This window comes from Gambusia affinis, linkage group LG17 (assembly GCF_019740435.1).
Source record: "Gambusia affinis linkage group LG17, SWU_Gaff_1.0, whole genome shotgun sequence".
NCBI lineage: Eukaryota > Metazoa > Chordata > Actinopteri > Cyprinodontiformes > Poeciliidae > Gambusia > Gambusia affinis.
In genome coordinates, this window is record NC_057884.1 from 2804205 (window position 1) to 2818405 (window position 14201).

The following is a 14201-nucleotide window of genomic DNA, read 5'->3' on the forward strand; positions in this document are numbered from 1 at the left end:
AAATGAACTCTGAGTTGAAAGCTGCTGACTTTAAAGCATTTGTAAATCGGTTCATGGGGAGGCGGAGTCGAGGTGAGATTATTCTGGCTCAGTTTGTGGAATCACATGAAGTGATATGAAGGAGTCAGAGACGGCGATCTGTCGGGACACGCGTCCCCCTCCCAGGCTGAGAGAGGGAGGGGCGGCCGAGGTGCGTTTGTGTCCATAACAGAGCAGCAAACAGGCCCATTAGAGATGAAAGGCTCAGAATGGAGCCAATCAAAGAGGGGCCCAGCACGGGGGTCCATCACCCGCCGACAGCGGTGGCCTGCGACCGGGGCCGAAGGAGGATAAATGCCCCCCTCCCTGCCCCTCGATGTCACGGATAAGACATGTTCACACACAAACACACTACTCACAATCTGTTGCCATTCTGAGAAGAATGTTAGCTCTTCACCAGACTCCATGTTCCACGTTTGAGGACAAGGCAACACATAAACAAAAACAGCTGCAACCAGACGACTGCTGGCCGTTTGGGAAATATCTATTGTTATTTTGTGAGCAAATTTTTCAGGGAGAAGTAGCCGCTTTCTGCAACACGTTCTAGTTATGAGTCCATATTTCGAAATGTATCTAATACCGAGTAAATACACGGCCCGTATCACCAATACTGATACTGATACTGATACCTTTTATTTAACTTTGATATATTGTCAAACTTCTGACTTTTGGGTGTTTTTGTTGTTTTTCCTTTAAATTATTTTCTTCAAACCAACAGGACATAATTTGGACAAAGATTATAGGTGTCTACAAGATACAAGACAGAGGCCCAATTTCAAGGCATTAAATTACAAAGTCAAATGTCCTTCAAGTCATATTGGATATATGTAGCATTTTAATAATTACTGAAGGAAAAACAGCTAATTAATTGAGCTACGAAATGGCACAATGTGCCTGTGAAATACATAATGCTGCCGATTTAAGATTTTGCGACACTTGTAAACATTATGTATGGAAATCGGTCAGGAAATGGGCAGAGAAATACAGAAAAGGTCAGGAATCAAACCCCAGATGGTTGCGATGATGACTAGTAGATTTTTTGTTTGTTGTTTTTCTATTTGCAGATTAGTCTGGTTTTTGCAGATTCTTTGTTGAGTTCAGAAACAGCAGAAAATCCAGACCGTCTCCTGTCCTGTCGTCTGTCTCTGCAGTCCTCAGGTTAAAGAGTGGGAGGAGGAGGAGGCTGATTATCAGACATCCACCCCACCATACTACATCATCATCATCATCATCATCATCATCATCATCATCATCCTCCAGACAGACAGAGAGACAGAGGCAGGCAGCGGTGGAGGTGACAGTTAAAACCAATCACCAGCAGTCCTTTGAACTCTAAACTGGACCAATCAACAATCTGCAGTTTCCTTTGTTTTGTCATTTCTGGTTGACGGTGAAGGTAAACACTGACAGAAACACACAGCTAAGGGATTACTTTGGGATACTTGGTCTAGCTCCACAATTTTAGATTTACATTCAAATTCATTCAAAAATACAAATACATTCAAAAATGCGACCTACTGTAAGCCACTTTGTTCCTCGAATGACTCCTCACACAGTGAAAACAAAGATTTAGAACATATATTATTATTTTCTTTGTTTTTACGACCAATGACCAAGAGGGTCTTCTTGTCTGTTATCAGATGGAAGCCCGTAAATTTGGCTCTGTTAGTGTACAGGGAGAAAAAGTGGCTCCATTATTGCAGAAACCCACAGATTCTAGAGCCACACTTTGGTGGTAATGACACTGGAACTTTGGTTCATGAATAAGCAACAACTTGTCTCATTTTTGCCCTTATATCTGGCAGGAGTAAGGCTGAAACAAGTGGTGACAAAGACACTGATGACAAAACAAATGTATTTATATGACTGTTCAAATGTTTCAATTGCATTGGAATCACAACAGCATTTCCTCAGAATTGGAGGAAATGTTTTTCTCATTATTATAATGTCTCTTATTGACATAGTGCCTAATAAATCATACTTCTGCTTCCAGTTTTATAGGGTATCAGTTTATGGAAAACTTTGGACGCAGTTCTCTAAATAATCAGTGGACAGATTCCTCACAACATCCATCCATCCATTTTCTAACACCCTGGTCCCTAGTGGGGTCAGGAGGTTCCTCACAACAATCAAGCAATTTTATATCATAACATTCATCCAGAAATATTATTATTTCTGGTTATTTTATTTTATTTTTTTACATTTTTTTTTATTGTTAATAATGCCAAAGCAAAAATGAACCAATATCCTTTATTTGAATCAATCTGGAAACAATGTATAAAATAGCTTTTCAGTTACTTAAACCCTAAGAGATTCTACAGATTACACCATCAGATTATTTTAACCTAACCATATTTAATTCCTTTTACAAAATAAATCATGCACGAATCTTACAATTTTGTCCCAAAAGCACCAAAATGAATGAATAAATAAAACATGAATTTATAAAAAAAATATATAATGAAAGTAAAACAGTAGATACAGAAATATATGCATGATCATATCATTAATATTATTTATTTAATTTCCTTACGGGATCAATAACGTATTTTTTTATTTAAATGTTTTCATGATATAACATTTTTACGTCAAACACAGTATTTCGTTATTTGCTTGATTATTTCATAGTTTATTTCCTGGAGCGGGAAATATAAAATGACTGAAAGGATTCTTGCACGTGATTGGTCCAGCCTCAGACTGATTTTCTGAACATTGATTGATTGCTACCAGGCTGCGAGGCGAGCCGTCTCTCCCCCTCATCCCGCCTGTCGATATCAAAGCGCCGACTGCCTTTGAAGTGTCCCGGTAAGAACTTTTTAACACCGGTCGGTTCTCCTTTCCTCCTCGCGCACAGAGACCGCGCGGAAATATATCGAGAGCAAAAAATATGTGACTTCTTGCCGTGCGCGACGGCGGAGCTTGTTGTTTGACTTTAATGTACCTTTAAAATCGACCAACAATGTTGAATCCACTCAGTATTTGCGAACAATACAGCGTCGCCAGGCCAGCTAGCTTTTCCCCGCAATGAACTCTGGTCCGTCATGGCGGCGAGGTAATAGTTAATCCTCAGCTGGGATCATCATCAGTAATTCAATCAATTAGAATACTAAAAAAAACTAAAGAGGGTCAGTTAAACATATTTTAAGATATCTATATCCAAATTCTACTGTCTTTTAAAAGACAGTATAGTCTTAATGCAGGGATATTATCTCTAAAAAGGTCTACTTGCTTTTTCCACTAGTAGAGGCAGTAATGTACCTTAAGTTTACACTTTTCCCATTTTCTTTTGCATTTTGTATTTAAAAAAACCCTCGTATGAATACAGAACACAGAAAAATGCATAATGTTAAGCTAGCAAGTGGTAACATAACTCACTGTTTTCATCCCTTTTGTTTTGCCAGTTTCTGAAAATTTGCTAAAAAAAATCCTTCAACTTTTGACACTTCAGGATTTTTCTAGAAAATTTCTGGCATTAAACTCAAACTTTCTGAGTTTTTTGGTGGAAATGTACTTTTTCTTTTTTTTTCTCTCTCTATCTACAATGACCCTAATATGCCGTTGTGGTTCTAGTTGCTGGTCATTTCACCCCATTGTTTTGGACATTTGCAGTTTTTGTCTATTTAACTGTTTAACAGCAAAAAAAATAATAATGTTGGTTTGGGGGTTAGTTATACTTTAAGTATGCATAAAATATGGAAGCAGCTGAATTAGATCACACAACCAGCATCCTAGAAGTGTGTGTGTGAAGGGGTGTGGGTGGTGTGTTTGCATGAGTAATATCAGTCTTTACAAAGTCTGCCTTTAATCTCAGGATGATCTCAGGATTAACTGTTGTCTGTATGTTAAACCACTCACTGCTCATTATGTTGCTTATTAACCTGGTGACTCCTTCTCACTTGGAGATGCAGGAAGCGTCATTCTAAAGCAGCTGATCCTGATTTACTGGTCTTGATGACGAGCCGCTCGACACCCACGGATCATCTAACGTCATTATTTTCCCTGGGATTAATCAGCAGGAAATTCTGACGGGCGCCAATTAAAATGAGATTGTTCTTTTTTTAAAACCGATTAACAGGTTCTTAAGTGTTAAAATAAACAGTGGATAATGCTACTGTCCTATGCAAACAAAGAAAGTGGGAAATATTATATTACTTTTAGACTTTATTTAAGCTGCTTTTCTCCTTGTACACTGTTTCAGAATTGTGTTTTTACTTAAAAAGAGCCAAATCAGCGGCAAAAAGCACATCTTCTCAAAGCAGATGCAACATTAATCCCATGTCAGGTTGGTTTGCATTAAAACCAGAGTGTTGAACCCTGACTCCAGACTAATTCAGAGGAATTCGGTGCTGTACCTTTACGCGCTTCCACGCCGGTCCTGAGCGGAAATGTCTCCCCTGCAGAGAATCTGCGCTCGGCGTGTTTTTACGGCGGTGCGGCTGTGGAGGAGCTGCAGACGGTCTGGGGTGAGGTGAGTCTATTATCTGTTGCAGGCAGGAAGGAGGAGGGCGCTGGAGGACAGGCGGGGGTCCTTCCCAGACTCACTGGAGCCTGGCTCTAACAGCCTCATTGAGACTGAATGGGACGTCTTAATTACTCCAGTTGTGAAAACTGAAGGAGGGGATGCAGCACGCTTTGATCCTCAGGTTGGGGACGGTTGCTATAAATGCGGCCCCCGCTTTGAGATGCAATCATAACTCTCTGACCTTTGCAAGGGACCGTCCTGAGAACTTTCCTCTGACCTGACCTCTGAGCTTCACTTTGCATTCTTCTTTCTTTTTTTTTCTTTATATGAAACAAAAAGTTTTTTTCTCTTATTCACTGAGAAACTTTAACCTTCAGAAGCATGAAGGGCCATTTCTCCATCGAGTGGCTGGCCCAGAGCAGCAAGCCGGCGGGGCCAACATCCGGGCCGGTGGGGCCAACATCCGGGCCGCCAGCTTGGGGGACGCATTCGGAGAGTCTGCCGGGTTTTTACTGCAAACCAAAACCTGAGAAGATTCCAGAACCAGAACCAGAGCAGCAGCAGCAGCAGCAGCAGCACGTCGACACCATCAGTCAGGAAGCTCCTCGGGTCCGAACGTCTCCCGGGAATCAGGGTGAGAGTTTCACTCTGTAAACAGTTAAAGGTTCAGAACTGCTATCTGCTGCTTTTTAATGAGGGAAAAAAAACATAAATATGTGAAGAGTACTTTCAGGACTCTTGTCCTAAAAGTACTAATAAATGTTGGATTTCACATTTTAAATGTCAACATCAGGATAGTTAAACTTTGTGCTTTATTTTATTAATCAAATTTCTGTTTTACAACTTAAAGCTTTGCATATTTTTTTCACTTAACTTTAATAAATAATAGTAGTTAAATTATACGACTTAGTGAATTTACAATTTTTAATTTGTTTTATTATTTATTCATTTTTAGGCTAATAATAGTTATTTCTGTTTCTACTACTCTAATAGTAATCAACTTACTTTTGCAAAAACATTCAACAACTTTGAACTTAGTTTAGTTTGTCTTTGTTCTGGTGAACGAGTCTATTATGTTTTTTGGTATCAGCTGGAACAATTTAAGGATTTTAAGATTACAAATTAGAATTAAAACATGTTGGTTTTCACTGGTATTTAGTTTTATAAGATAATACTATTCTCTATATTTATCTGCAAAGCAATAACTGAGATAATTAAATGTCTTTTCTCATAGAACTACACAAATATGTCAACATTTGCTTTATAATTTCTAAGTTTTTCTTTGGGGTGGCAAGTCCAGGTAAAAACGTTGCGGGTAGCATAGGTGACGATAAAAAAATATTTAAAATATATTTATTGGGTTTCAAATTTATGTTTTTGATTGAGGAAGATGACTGATTTGTATGAACTGATCATGGCTCTCTAGGGGGAAATGGTCGCCCTCTGGCTCCCCCTTGTGGTTGCCACTGAGCATTCCTGTGAACCGTCACAGAAACGGTGGTCCATGCTTTTCCCTTCACATGACACCACCGGTGGCGCTCGGCTCTGTGTCCGCTCGTTGTTAAGGTTCCCTTAAAGTCCTGTCCTGCTCGTCTCTGGCTGTAAGCAGGAAGTGAGGCCGGTTTCAGCAGCGGCACCGAGGAGGAGACCTCCGGCTACGAGAGCGAAGGCGGTCAGCCTCATTCCCCCTCTGCCCACGCCGACAGCGCCTCCTGCACGTCTCCACCGTCGCCGCCGGTGGGCAGGAGGCCCCGCACGGCCTTCACAGCGGAGCAGATCAGCAGCCTGGAGGGGGCCTTCAAGAGGAACGCGTACCTGGGAACCCAGGACAAGGCGGAGCTCTGCAAGAAGCTCAACCTCTCTGACAAGCAGGTGACTGTCCTCAACTAGCTTAAGAAAAAACTCTGATCATTTTCTTGTGCTGACATTTAACCTTTAACACATCAATTCTAAATGTCTTCACTAATTATGCACTGTAATTAGAAGTGATTAATACTTTAAGTTCAATTCATGATTATTATTATTTTTTTATGAGCATTTGGAAAGTGTGTTTTAATCTAACAGGATTCATTCTTGATGTTTTACATTTAGTTTGTTCTCTATTTCAACATCTAATAAAACAACTAAGAACTTTAACGTTTTCATGTTCCCTTCAGAAGCCAAAGAAAATTACTTTCCTTGAATTACTTTGAACTCAGTAGTTATTTGGGTTGTTTTTTAGTAAAGCAGTCACTGTCTGGAACTCATGTGTTACTTTTTTTTTAGTTTTATTTTAATTTCCTCACTTTAAACTTCCACTCCATATATCACAGGTTATATTTGGCATGGATGTCAACAGAAAACTTTCATCACCAGTTCTGATCAGGCTGGCCAGTAACAATTTTAAGGTGGCACAACAAAAAAATAAATAAGATAGTGACCAGGTTACAAGTAACTTCATAATAAATCAGGGTGAAAATATCTTGTAAGTTGTTGGAAGAACTACTTACTTTCAACTGAGTTCAACATCCTCTTCTGTCCCTCTTGTTCCTGAGACGGTAATTAATAAAAGGATTTATTAATTATCAGTACCAAACAAATCTGAATGTATAAATTGATTTTAAAAATGTCAGTTTCATTTAACTTTTGTTTTGGTTGTTGTAAAATGTTTCATCTTCACGTAGATTTTTCAATGAAACGTTATTTATCATCTGTTTGCTTCAGCCTCATACGTTCCCTCTGTGATGTTTGTCTCAGATCAGGAACTGGTTCCAGAACAGGCGGATGAAGCTGAAGAGGACGGTGCAGGACGCGCTGGCCCACGCCTGCCAGGCCAACGTTGGGTCTCACTTCCTGCATTACCCCGAGCTGCAGGCCTACAGGCCCGGCCCGTACCCCAGGTACCACCCGGCCGCCGCCGCCGCCTCCGTGGTGGTGCCGGACCCCGACGCCCCTGCGACCTACGTTCACCCTCACGGCCTTCAGTACAGCTCGCCTCTGTCCAGCACCTCCGCTCTGCCCCTGGACTCCTTCTACGAGTACAGCAGCCTCCCAGGAGTCATGCTGCCCGCCGCCGCCGCCTCTCACCTCAGAGGAACCTACCCACCGTACCCCCAGTACTACTGATCAGTGACGCTGGAACCAAATTTAGATTTAGTTTTTTTTTTTAACAAAACTACTGAAGTCATCCTGTTAATCATACGGATGCACCAATCCACTTTTTTCACTTCTGATACCGATATCTGAAGTTAAGTATGGGCCAATACCGATCCAGTGCAGCTGAATCGACTTTAAACAATTTTTTTTATTTTTTTTAACTCAGACATAATTGTACTGAATTACAAACTTATTTGATAACTCTGCACCAGTACAGCACACATAAACACAACGACAGCTTCACAAGTTTGGTCAAACATGTCAAAACAACTTTAATCTGTTCAGTCAGTGCAGTTGTGAGTAGAACAGCCAATTTAACATGAATAAAGAAACTGAATCTAACAAAAACAATAGATAGACTATCTCAGTCAAAAGATGTAAAAAATAAACTGAAACAAACCTTTCAAATGGTTTCTATTTTGCGACCAATACAGATATTAATATTAGAACAGTGCATCTCTAGTTAATCATAGAACCAAGACTTTTAATAACCTAGAACTCCAATCTGAGCTGGGTGGTGTGCAATAATGTGAGCAGTGTGTGTGTGCGCATGTGTGTGTGCATGCGTGTGTGTGTGTGTGTATCTGTATCTGTACAGTTTGGATCTATTTAAAACTGGGCCAACGAAGGTGTTTGTTTAGAGTGGAGTGTTATTGTGACTGTGAAAAATGAATTCAAATAAAGAAAAATGATCGCGAGTGTTCTGTGTGAGCAGCTCCTGCTAGTGAACGAGTTACTCAGCAGAGTGACAGTAGGCTCTGTTGTGCAGGTGTGCTTCTTTATTATGCTGTGATTTATGTTAAAGCTACCGTATGTTGGTTTTTATTTTAAAAAGACAAATGTTCTGTACACAGCTGTTAAAACTATCACTTTGTCATAACAGCGTAGTTAGTATGTGATGTGTGGGGGAAAAAAATCAAGTTCCTTTTATTTGAGTTTCATGGCCAAGAATGTCTCTCTGAAAACTGAGCCGTAAAAGAGATCACAACCAGGACGAATCCGTTTTTTATTTTTTTTATTTTTTTTTTTATATATGATCACATTTATGCAGAAGAAATAAAATCATTTGAAACTTGAAAATTGTGCCGTTTGCTTGTTTTCTGTTTGTTTGCACTGAGAACACAAGGCATCAGTTGGTAGCACTGATGCCAGGGCCGGTCCAAGCCTTTTTGGGGCCCTAATTTTTAAAGGGCCCACCATACCAATATGTTCCAAAGCTACTCTGTGTGTGTAACAAAGCTGCTATCATTAGTGTTGTTTATAATTAGCTTGCATCATTCTGGCTGTTGATTTTAATTTTACAAGAGCAGCATACAAAAAATGATTTTGAAACGCAGAGTGGTATTTAAGTGCACTATTTTATTTTAACTACTTGAAAGTAACATCATTATGTTTGAAAGCCTAGATTTTCTTCATACTTCTCATCACTTCAACTCAAACTGTCTCATTTGACCTTAAACCTTTTCTGTAAAAGACATTTTGATTGGTATTCAGTCAAGCCTGAGGGTGTGCTTTTTGGTCAGCACCCTTACAATTTTGAAATTATGCTGTGAAATTATGTAATTGTTGCACCATTATGGAAATTGAAACTGAGGTTCCAGCGGACAGCTTCAAGGTTGTCGGCTTTATGAAAGTTCCCATGGAAACAAAGCCCTACACAGTGTTTGGCCGTGCAGGTAAGAGTTTGGAACTTAATTTACAGGTTTGCACTGGACTGTGACTTACAAGGAGGAAAACCTTATGAAAGTAGATTAAACTTCAAATCTTCTATTTTTTTTTATATCTGAACAAAAAACTTAATCTAAAACTGTAAAACCACCAAAACACAGTTACTTAAAAAAAGGCCTAAAAAACCCACTTGTTTAGTTAGAGTTGCCTTTGATTATTAGAAAGTGGAACATTGACCAATATACTTGATGTATATTTGCCTGATAATTCTGTTGATGGTATTTGACAAAATGTAATGTTTAAACCTTGTTTCATAATTGATCACTACAATGTTTTCATTAGGTAAAGCACTTTGAAACGTGACTTGAGCTAGACTTAAATTCAGTGTTACTACTGTGAGAGCTCTTGTCAATTTGACATTTTCAATATTACCAAACCACATTTTAGTTCTCATTTAATCTTACAGAGAGGATGCTGTCACACTTGACTGAGAAGTGGAGAGTCTGGTGGATAAAGAGTATACAATAACGACATCCTCTGGCAGAATCGGGTAATGCAACAACAATGTAGTAACACAATGGCTTAGAAAACAAGTGTAAAAAAAATCTGCCCATTTGATAGTTACTTATACTTCCAATAGCTAACACTCCAGGCTTTAGTTAAAGAACTGGACAGTCACGTCACTTTGTAGCCATTATTGAAGAAGAAACTATTTCTCTCATTATTCAAAAACGTATTTTAAAAATAAAAATAATTATGTTACACAACTATTGTGATTTTACAACTTTAATGAAATAAAATTAAAAGTTTGAAAAAAAAGTACGCCTTCGCTGACATAACTTCGACTGTTTTGTGGACCAATGGTTGACCAGTGATATTAAAGATGGACGAAAGCTGGCAAATTTATTGACCAATAAAAAACGCCATAAACTTGTGAAGTTCTCGAAGTGGCAAGCGTTTTGGCCAATCACAGCGCTTCAGTGGAGAACGTGAGGGGAGAACGCGCGACACTGGCTGACGACTGCACGCAGCGAGCTGCTGCTCAGAAAGAGGGGGGCAGAAGCCGAATGGTGGAGCTGAAGATGGCGGATGGTGACAGTGGGAGTGAGCGCGGTGGAAGTAGCGGAGGAGGAGGCGGCTTCCAGCACTTTCAGCGGGACCAGGAGACCCAGGAGCTGGCGTCTAAGCGCCTCGACATTCAGAACAAGCGCTTCTATTTGGATGTCAAACAGAACAGTAAAGGCAGGTTCATTAAAATCGCCGAGGTAGGGGCCGGGGGCTCCAAAAGTCGCTTGACCCTCTCGCTGTCAGTTGCGGCGGAGTTCCGTGACTACCTCGGGGATTTCATCGAGCACTACGCCCAGCTGGGGCCTAGCACTCCGGAGCAAATAGCTCAGGCCACCGCGGGTGAAGATGGTGGGCCGAGGCGAGCTCTAAAAAGCGAGTTTCTTGTCCGGGAAAACCGCAAGTACTACCTGGACTTGAAGGAGAACCAGCGGGGTAGGTTCCTGCGGATCCGGCAGACCGTGAACCGCGGACCTGGCTTTGGGGTCGGGGGGCCCGTGGGTGGCATGCTGGCCGGCCAGACCATTGCCCTTCCGGCGCAAGGGCTAATAGAGTTCAGAGACGCCCTGGCTAAGCTCATTGATGATTACGGGGGAGACGACGAGGAGCTGACGGGGGGCACGGCCGCGGGGGGCTACAGCGAGCTCCCGGAGGGCACCTCCATCATGGTGGACTCTAAGCGGTTCTTTTTCGACGTCGGCTCCAACAAATACGGAGTGTTCCTGCGCGTGAGCGAGGTGAAGCCCAGCTACAGGAACTCTATCACCATCCCGTTCAAAGCCTGGGGCAAGTTCGGAGGAGCCTTCTGCAGGTACGCCGAGGAGATGAAGGAGATCCAGGAGCGGCAGAGGGACAAGATGTACGAGAGGAGAGAGGAGTCCGAGGGGGACGACGTGGATGACGACTGAGCAGGAGAATTACAGCAGCTGTTAGTTCAAGCCACACGACAGATGTGCGACATTAGGGATATTTTTCATTAAAGAAGAAGAAAAAAAAAGCAGAAGCGACAGATAAAAGTGCATGACAAATCGTGCTGTAATAGCCTACTAAAAAGTATTGTGGCGTAAAAAGTACATGTGCAGGGACTTATTGGTGTATTATCTCAAAAAGAGTTTGTAGGGTTAAGGGTTGGAGTGGTTGTGTGATTCTCTGAAAGTGGAAAAAATGTGCAAATGAGATATTTCTCATTGGGTTTTTTTAAAAAGATGAATTATGCTTTTATGTTTAAAGAAAAAAAAAAGAGAAGAGAGATAGAGAGAGAGGTGATATTAAAACCAGCTGATTGGTTTTTAATAACTAGTACTGAAACCAATGACCACCATCCTGTTTGGAACATATAGTTCTTATTTAAAGAGTGAGGACGTGCTTTAGATGATTTTTTTTTCTCTTCCTGTGCTGGAGTTTATGGAGAATGGAGAAGGTGAGCATTCATCCTGTTCTGGTCCAGAGAGAACCAGAGAGGGACGTACAGTTTGAGATCTGTAGGCTCTACGTTGAAAAGATTACCCAAAATGTCAGGGGGAGGATTATCCGCACAGCACAGGGGGTCCGGGGAACATGGAATAAATTAAAGCTTTGACTCCAGAAGTCAGTTACAGTGCAGATCAGCTGGGTTTTATGTTATACATACAATTGTTTTAGCGAAGCAAAATCCACAGTGTTTTCAGTAGGGCGAGCGCCAGAGCATCCCTGGTGGTCGCTGCTTTAAACACGCGGGGAGCGGGCCCCACGATGGACAACACACAGCAACAACACGGTCACTAGGGTCCAACTTTCTAACATCAGAAACGGTGAGGAGTTTTTCTCCCCCCCCCCCCCACCAGGCTCTCTGTGGTGGTCCGGGGGCCGGAACGAAACGATGATGGATGTCTGGTACAGCGGCTGTATCCGACGTCTGGACTGATGTGCTTTGATGGATTGTTTTTTTTTGTTTGTTTGTTTTTTCTTCCCCAAACGAGAAGTATATTGAAATAAATAAATCTGCTTACATATATTCTAAAGCAAAACCAGCAAAAGATATTTTCAAATACGTATAAAAGAGAACTGTATTATCTAAAGGAGTTTCATGACTAAAGAAAAAAAAATGAAAAAAATAAGAAAAAGTTAATTTTCATAAAACAAAGATGTGATTTTAAAGTTCCAGAGTTGTTTTTCTTTTTTTCTTTTTCTTTTTTTTCCCAGAGTGAAATTATAAAGATTTCCTTGATTAAAACGAGTTTAAATTTACCATTCGGTGTTGTGATTTTTATGTTATTAAGGACCTGTGTTATTTTATTTCACTTTTTCTATAATGGCTTAATGTGCAGTACCAACTATTTTGGTATCAATCTCGTACCAAGTAAATACAAGGTCGATATCGATTTTCTTTGACTTATTCAGATAAAACCTTGGAGAGAATTTGGACAAAGTTGATATGCATCTACAAAATGCTTTAAAAAAAACCCTGAAAAACAGAAACAATAGAAAATGCAAAAACAAAATATTTTAGAGAAGAAACATCTTTTTAAGTTGAGTTGAGAAACTACAACTCAAAAACGAATTTCAAGAGGGAATGTGAAATGGAAGTGTGACCTTAATTTCAGTCCGATATTGATACAGACTTGGTATCAATATTTTTGGATCGATCCACCCACTTATAGATCTAATTATGTTTACTGCTTGTAAAATACATTGATTGGATTGATTATTAAGCATTTTTATGCATAAATTACAGTAAAAATTTAAACTGTTTGATTTCCAGGATATTTTGCTTGTCAGAACACCAAAATATACTGGGAAATATTTCTTGCTATAATAGGTTTTTATACATCAAACTTAAAGTTTTACATTCATCAAAGAAGATTTAATATCAGACCAACATGACCCGAATAAGTGCAGGATTTTTAGGGTATTTTTTCAGAGGTTGTTTTTTTTTTTTGCCCCAGTTAATGAGAACAAATGTATTTTTCTGCTCCTACTTTGTGGAGAATCTATGATTTGTAGCTTAACTAAGTAAATATTAGTGTTTGATTCAATTGAACTTGTGACCTGCGAGGCGATCATGAACTCTGCTGTCACCAGAGTTCATCAGGACTGTTGACGCTCCGCACAGCAAGAGCTTGTTCTGCCGTCCATGACTCTCCGCTACCTCATCTCTCTGTGCGCTCAACCGAAAAAGTGTACAGCTGAACATGTGAGGGACAAGAAGGGTGTGTGTGTGTGTGGGGGGGGGGGGGGGGGGTTTATGGGGGTAGTTAGGGGTAATTTGACTCCCTCCTCTTCCCCCCCACCTCTCCTGGTGATCCTGTTGTCAGAGCCGGTTTGCCGTTTGTTCGGCTGGTGAGTTTTGGCAGCTGCCAGGCCCCCATGTGTACGTGTGCTGACAGGGCATGCTGGGAGTTTGAATGTGAGAGCGCCTCCACTGACTTAACATTCCTGATTCTGGGAGTCAGCTGTGCCATAAGAATCCACACCGCCTGGAGGGACGGAGGGGCGGGAACAGAGTCGTACAAGAGTGTGATTGTGCTGAGGTCTGCTCCAGCTGAAACACACTCAGCGATGTGCAGACAGGTAGAGGGAGGCTGTTCCAGGAAACATGGTGTTTCAGCTTCACAAGCAGGTCAGCCGATCCGTCCCAGCCACGGCGTCACCAGCAGAATGCAAATACAGACCAGAGAGGAAGACAAACTTTTAAAGCATGATGCTAAGAGCTGAGAGCTAAAAGCTACAAAACCATAGTCTGGTATTTTAGCCACGTATTTCATCCAGAGTTGTTCAAGAACTTCTGAATGATATAGAAAAGTTTCTTTCTTTCCAATAAATAAACCTGATGGTTGATGTTTTCAAGATTTTG

General features: G+C 40.8%; 2 protein-coding genes across 3 annotated transcripts; both read left to right on the top strand.

Annotated features, from left to right (window-relative positions):
* The first annotated feature begins 2712 nt into the window (after positions 1-2712).
* On the top strand, positions 2713-8716 carry ved (ventrally expressed dharma/bozozok antagonist). Of its 2 annotated transcripts, none has more exons than XM_044095915.1 (5): positions 2713-2844; positions 4440-4507; positions 4879-5135; positions 6111-6373; positions 7238-8716. In XM_044095915.1, the coding sequence occupies exons 3-5, from the start codon at positions 4883-4885 to the stop codon at positions 7604-7606; spliced, it is 885 nt and encodes a 294-aa protein (XP_043951850.1). In that variant the 5' UTR covers positions 2713-2844; positions 4440-4507; positions 4879-4882; the 3' UTR covers positions 7607-8716. The 2 variants fall into 2 exon arrangements, with proteins under 2 accessions (XP_043951850.1, XP_043951852.1); XM_044095917.1 differs by having other exon boundaries at positions 4440-4502.
* Positions 8717-10246: 1530 nt separating this feature from the next.
* On the top strand, positions 10247-12595 carry purbb (purine-rich element binding protein Bb). Its single transcript, XM_044095914.1, has one exon. It carries the CDS (start codon positions 10372-10374, stop codon positions 11275-11277), a length of 906 nt encoding a protein of 301 aa, XP_043951849.1. The 5' UTR covers positions 10247-10371; the 3' UTR covers positions 11278-12595.
* Positions 12596-14201: the final 1606 nt, after the last annotated feature.